At 32.3% G+C, this 7,244-nt stretch overlaps 1 protein-coding gene across 3 annotated transcripts in view; it reads right to left on the bottom strand.

The window, feature by feature from the left end:
• LOC106467371 (sodium/hydrogen exchanger 8-like) overlaps positions 1-7,244 on the bottom strand; it is a 158,889-nt gene that overhangs the window by 54,456 nt on the left and 97,189 nt on the right. For all 3 annotated transcript variants that reach the window (XM_022395538.1, XM_022395537.1, XM_022395539.1), the window contains 2 exons: positions 1,989-2,127; positions 1,390-1,495 (listed from right to left, as the gene is read on the bottom strand). In XM_022395538.1, coding sequence (XP_022251246.1) covers positions 1,390-1,495; positions 1,989-2,127 — 245 coding nt within the window. The remainder of the gene's footprint in view (positions 1-1,389; positions 1,496-1,988; positions 2,128-7,244) is intronic.

Genomic DNA, 7,244 nt, shown 5'->3' with positions numbered 1-7,244 from the left:
AGTTAAACTTTCTAAAATTAATTACGATAAACCCTACACTGTACAGTTTAATCCTTGTACTATTAATTATAATTTAAACTACATCTGCCATTTATTTGCCAACTCACTAAATGACCTAAATCCTTTTGTAAATTAGCAGCATCCTCTTCACAGCTAGCAACACCCAAGACCTTAATATCATCTGCAAATTTAAGTAATTTATTGACTATTCCTTCATCTATATGATTGATGTAAATCATAAAGAGCAAAGGTCCTAAAACTGAGCTCTGAGGTACCCCACTTGTGACATTAATCCAGTTTGACTGAACCCCATTTGTAACAACCCTCTGCTTTCTTCCATCCAGCTACTCTTCTATCCAATTTGCTAACTTATCCCCCACACTTATAGAGCTTTTTGTTTTACAAGCCTTTTATGTGGCATCTTGTCAAATTTGCTCATACTGTCTATCAACAACAGTAGTCTGATTAATAACTCATAAATCAGGAATTAATTAACCTGCTGATACTGTCTATCAACAGTAATCTGATTAATAACTCCTAAATCAGTACTAAATTAACCAGCCCATACTGTCTACCAACAACAGTAGCCTGATTAATAACTCATAAATACATAATGAATGAATCTGCTGATACTGTTTATCAACAGCAGTAATCTGATTAATAACTCATAAATTAATACTGAATTAACCTGCTGATACTGTCTTTCAACAACAGTAACCTGATAAATAACTCATACTGCTGATACTGTCTGTTAACAACAGTAGTCTGATTAATAACTCATAAATCAATATTGAATTAATCTGCTGATACTGTCTATCAACAACAGTAGCCTAATTAGTAACTCATGAATTTTATTTATAATGAATTAGCCTGCTGATACTGTATATCAGCTGTTGATCATCTTGAAGCTTTGGATAACCCAAACATACCCTGTTTTCCTCTGAAGAAGTGGGTAGCTTGCTTCTTTATATAAACCTGGGTGTTCATGTAAAAGTAACTTAGTGTTATATTTGACTGCAATTACTTTGTACCAAATGCAAATACAAATCCACAAAATAAGGTCTTCAATGCAAAAAATTATGTTGAAAATCATGATGTACTGAAAAGTTTTGATCAAAAGTAAAATCACAGGTAAAAATAGAACATAAAGAAATAAAACACTGAAGGTTTAGCATTTTTAAACACCTATATGTTTTAATAATGCTTGGAGAAGGCTTGAATGGGTAATGAAGAAAAACTTTAATATAAGTTTACTTATATTAAAGTTTTTCTTTATTACCCATTTAAACTATCTCTAAACATTATTAGCCTCAAAGTGGGTTACTCGTTATCAAATTTGAACCTGTATGTTTTATTATAAATTGTGATAATATCAAAAAAACTACCAACCTGAAAGATGCAGGCCTTCTGCCAAACCATAAGGGGCATAGCTAAAGATTAACATTATGGCAAATTCCAAGGATGGATTCTTACGTAGATCAATATATTTTAACAAGTGATGAAGTTAAAGAAAACATCCTTCTTGAATTTTTTAATACTGTGAAAAAATTATTAGTTATTGTTTTGTAAAAATTACAATTTTTAGTAGTATAGATAAGGTTGTAATCTATGGCTCTTTGAAGTTAGTGCTTTTACTAACAAAATTAATCTTTAATACTGCATTAAGTATGAATTTAAACATACCCAAAGTTAATGTTTTGTTGCAATAAACAAATCAGTTTAAGCAATCAAATTCAAACTTTTATTAAAAAATACTTGACTTGAAATTTGTCACAAAATATAATTGAGCGTGATCAAACTTTATTTCACACTAGAATGAAATTAACTCACACTTTTTTTAACCAAAATGTTACTTTGAAGTGGACTCGATAAAAACAGTGGAAACACTAACAAAGAAGAGATTAAGTTTTTAAGAATGACAAATAAATATGATAAAAGTTAAATATTCATGAAAAAGGTTCTTAAAAATATCAAAAATCAAAGGATATCAAAGCAGCCATCAAAGCAAATGCAACACCAATTCCTGCAGAAGCGAAAAACATCATACAAAAACGGCCTATGGCATGAAGAACTGCTGCACTAGTGCTCAGGGTAGCCATCTCAGGTTTGGAAGACTCCAAAACAGTTCTGAAAGTTTAGCATTCATTAAAGATTTGAATAAAAAAATAAGAAAAGCAACAATTCCTTGGGGAATTTATAAACTAAATATTTTATCTAAGCTGAGAATATGTTGGTTTTCTTGTTTACAAGTTTAAAATTTGAACTGATTGAAAAGCCATTTTCTACAATAGCCTGTCGATGTGACAGGACCAACCCAATCTTCACAAGACCATATTTCAAAGTATTTCTATTTTCCTTTCAGATATTCATAAAAAAAATATCTAATGCCACCATCCTACTTTAATACCAAAAACAGTGGCTATGTTGACAGTTACAACTATCCTCTAAAAACTGTTTGAATTGTGCTTGAACCATAATAAAATTTTTATTCTGGAAAATATTTTAATTCCACAAAATATGTCAAAAATTTCTCATTAGGTGTTTTGGAGATTCAAGATGGGTGTGTTTTGTTTTGTTTCTGAGCAAAGCCACACAAAAGATATTTGCATTATGTCCCCAATAGGGAATCAAAAATGTGATTTTAATGTTATAAGTCTGTAAATTTACTACTGACCCATCACAAGATACTTCTTCTTCAGTCTGGTTTGGGAATTTGGGTTTACATTCATTCCATTGGTGCTGTCTGGAACTTGTGTTTAAAGGTGTGGTTTCTTTGAATTGTAGTTTTGGAATTTGGCTGTCATTACATATTATGGGTTTTCCAAGGAATGTAAGCACCAAGTAAAGATCATAAGATAATTAGACTTAGCAATGATAAAATCAATGATAATAATAAAATACTATTCCATTTTATTATCATCAATTTTATCATTACTAAACCTGTAGCACATAATTCACAACATACATGGAGTTTGTTACTGATAAGTATTTTACTTATTTATCATATCAGCTAGGATTTCATGCTTTTAGGTTTACATGTTTTTATTACTATTAATACACTTAAGCCCGAAGCAGCAACATTAGACCTGGCAATACAGATACATACTTTTGGTTTTGAATTTTGTTTTTCTGAATGGTAGTTACTTTAACACAGACCTACAACTTTGATAGAATTTTAATATTCATGCACAAATATCAGTACAATAATATTATTTTAGCAATTAATGTATAGCATATAATATTTCATATATATATATTTATTAACAAATACAATATTTATGTATAATATGCATATGTAATACATCACAGAGAGGCAGAAAATTGGCTTGGTTTTTTTCCCTTGCCTTTCTAAAGATGAAGGAAAGTTGCATTAAATCATCTAATTTATATTAGGTGCTTGGTATTAAACTGAATAATTCATTTATAATGTTAAATAAAGTAAATGAGATACACATAATTAATAAACAAGTAAGAGGCTTCTGCTGGCTAGTTGCCTCCCTGTGATTGTTGGTTTGGAGGTAGGGATGATGCCACACCCATGGACTGCACTCTGACAAAGTGCTGCAACAGAACACTATTATTGTAGGTAGAGGAGACTTTGACTGGTTGGCGCTAAACTCATCTAGCACATGATATTTGTTCATATATAGTTTAATTTAATATTGGTCTAAACACAGTTGTAGGTTTTTGTTTTTAAGTTCTACTAATTTAACACAGGATTAGACATAGATTTAATTACACTGTTACCAGCTGCTTAGTATAAGTACATGTGCCATGTGTTTGATTTCAGTATATTGCATTTAAAAATATCTATGTAGGTTTAGTAGTTATCCTGTTCAAATACAGTAATAGACTGTGTTTTGTTTCCTACTTATAGTGTTACAATGTGTTCAGTTGTAGGCTTAGTACATGGTCACTATGGTTGGATGATAACACTAGTGTTTAGTCTTAAGTGCATTAAGTTACTGAGAGCTTATTTATAAATAAAGTATTGTCAGTAAAATTGGAGTTTGCTTAGTTTAGTTTTAGCATATGATCAGACATTAGTCTGAGAAAAGGACTAATCTATTAGTAAAATCAGTCCTAGTTCTAGTCACCTAAAGCCTAGTTAGGGTGGATGAATCTCTGGATATGGGATCAATGGTCAACATCACTTAGATCTGCAAGCACTACCAAACAGTACCACACATACTGGGTAGATTAAGAGATCATCAGTGTGGAAACCACCTCACCACACACTGTTACTAGGTGTAAACAATATGGAGATGTTTAGCTACTGATTACAAGTAGGGCTGGTATGCATAAAGTCTTGTGCCAGGGAGGATACTCAGCAGTCAGAGGGTATTTTTAACCCTATAGGCCATTGTACACACGCCTCAAGAATGGCAACCCATTCTAATAAGCTACTAGCTCATCATTAAGCTGTCTTGTTAGGGTAGACAGGACTAACTTGTAAATGGAATTCTCAAAAACTGAACAGCGAGTTGTTATTATATTGTTTTGCTTACAAACAATGATATATTATAAAACAGTGCCCAGACAGGTACCCACAGGAGCAACAATGATTGTGTACTCAGCAGGAGACCTTGACTGCCAAGCAGGGGAAAAACAGGGAAACGAAGGTTTAAACATCTAAAAATTGCACCAGTCTGACATTATGACATGATATTGCAATGTCAAGAGGATCAAATATTGCTTTGTGAAGCTCTCTGAATTTTATCACATCATATTTTTTCAAGTCTTAAAACCCAGACCTTGAGAAATTCACTAACTGGCCTTAACTTAATTCCACATGCTAATCCAGAAAGTGGGATGACCATTGCTGTTAAACATAACAACAGAATCCACTATGATTATGACAGCTGTCAGTTGTACAACATTTGCAAGCTACAAACCATCCAGATAACTCACCTAGTTACAAATTCAATTCACCATTGTGTAGATAAAAAGTTACACAATATATCATGATGAAGACTGGAGGTTCCTATCTGACCTGTCTGATAATGTTCCTATGTATTTAGCAGTAGGATACTTCAATGCCAGATACACCACTAGGGATGTGGTTGTAAACACTACTGGCAAAGGCTTATATTTATTCTGCTCTCCACAATATAACCAACAACATTATACTGCTAAAGTCAGGAGAACTAATAAGAGTTCCTGAGTGCCTAAAGTGCTTTTGTTAACACCACCTTGAATGCCATCTCCACCTAGAATAGGGATAATGTCTACATTGACCACACTGTGTGTAAAGTGAGTGTGAAGACTGGAAGACAAAGTGGTATAAAACAATCTAGAAACCTACACAAAGATATCATGCTTTCTGGCAGTGCTCATACTCTTAAGTATGTCTTAACCATCAAGCAAAGTCAGGGTAAGATACATTAACTCTTTTATGCATAAATATGGTCAATTTGACCCACCCTGGAATTACCTTGTAATTGTGAAGCTATAAATTCTATAATTCTAAATGTACTTCATACATCTTCAGAAAATTTGGCAAGATTTTGATATAAACATTTATAAGTATGTTGTACACAAACAAATCAGATACTTTAAATACTTTTACTAAATACTTCTCTGTGAATATATGATGTCATTATTGAGTAAATCTGAGTGAAAGGTGATTTTCATGTTAAGAATAAAAATATTTATTTTCACATTAGTTTTATTTCATGTGCATATCCACTAGAACTTTCTAAATGAATATCAAAGTATATTTTTGATAGAACTTTGTATTTTATCTCATATTTTCTCTACCTTAATACTAACTGTAGCAAAACAAATAATGTACATCTGTTTTCTTTCACTTCTATAGCTTGTACCAGGGAAGAAGTTTATATACTTGTGAAAAACAACAAATCACAGCAGGAACACACTAGCAGTTTCTTGATCACTGCACATGAACTATGCAAATATTACACTCACACACGTAATTCTACTAGATCTTTTTTTTTTGTCACCCCTCCTATTATATTAGTCACTAGAAAAAGATACCCCAAAACTACAAAAAGCAGTGTACACATTATTATTGTATTAAAAAAATGCAGGATGGGAGGAGCTTCTTTGATGGGTTTGACAAATTTATCAATATCTCGGCAAATCAAGAAGGTGGGAAATTCAAATTTTATATTCTTGCTTGTAATTATACATAGTTTATGTTTATAATTGGTTAGTAACAACAGATATATTATTAAAGTTATAAAACCTAAAGGGAAGAGTTCAGAGTGCAGATGTGTCACATGACAAAGACAAGTGAAGATTATGAATTTGTTTAAATATTTCCTTTTGGAAAGTACACAATCAAGCCCAGACTGAATTTATTTGGATAAGACAGAAAGAGGAGAGGATTCCTCACAATATGGCATTGCTCTCTAAAGGAAGTTAGCTTACCAAAAAAATGAGATATGAAATGGAATGAATATACAGCAAGGCCAATCTCACAAGTACATTAAGAAATCGAAACTTAAATAAGATAAAGATTTTAATTATGAACAATGTTTCGATGTCAAGTGTATTGACTTACATTGATGATAAAGTTACTTAATTAAATCTTAAATGTAACTATAAAAGGTCATGACACACATACTTTCATCATGTAGTACAGAAAGAGGTGACCATGGTGACATGCAAAAGAGATAATCCCTATTTCAGATACACTACATGCTGAAATAGAAGCCATGTTTAGCTTGGATGAAATATAATGATCCATAACCACACCTAAAGATGGAGCTTTAGGTCCAGATGGGATAAAAATATCCATATTTAAGAACCTTATAACTGTTATCTTTCTCAAATAATTATCCAAACCCATCAAATACAACTCTCATGAGGATGAGGCATGCTAGCTCTGTCCCTCAACTGAGAAACAAAATGTTCAGCATGTACTCTAATGTCAGGTGAAGGAGAGAAAACAAGGTACTCTAATAGTGTGTCATGTAATAAGAAAGGAACAGGTTCATAGGAAACTGGGGAAAGAGATAAAATGGCACACACCTGAAAAATCATATTCAAAAAAGGATGCCAGGCCTAGCAGATTCCACAGGGGGGGCTTGGGATAGCACAGCATAATGAATAGGAGGAAAAAGGATATTAACCCTTTTGAGACGGGTCACAGGTGAAAGGCCATGCCATCTCATTTGTCGACTTGCATTCAAAATTTTATTGAACTACTATTTCATGAATTTATGTAAATAAGTTTGATATCAAACTGTAGATTATAATTCAAATTTTAGAACTATACA

The sequence above is a fragment of the Limulus polyphemus genome, unplaced genomic scaffold, assembly GCF_000517525.1.
Source record: "Limulus polyphemus unplaced genomic scaffold, Limulus_polyphemus-2.1.2 Scaffold2589, whole genome shotgun sequence".
NCBI classification, from domain to species: Eukaryota; Metazoa; Arthropoda; class Merostomata; order Xiphosura; family Limulidae; genus Limulus; species Limulus polyphemus.
Note: the sequence above shows the minus strand (reverse complement) of the source record. Positions and strands in the feature narration are given on the sequence as shown.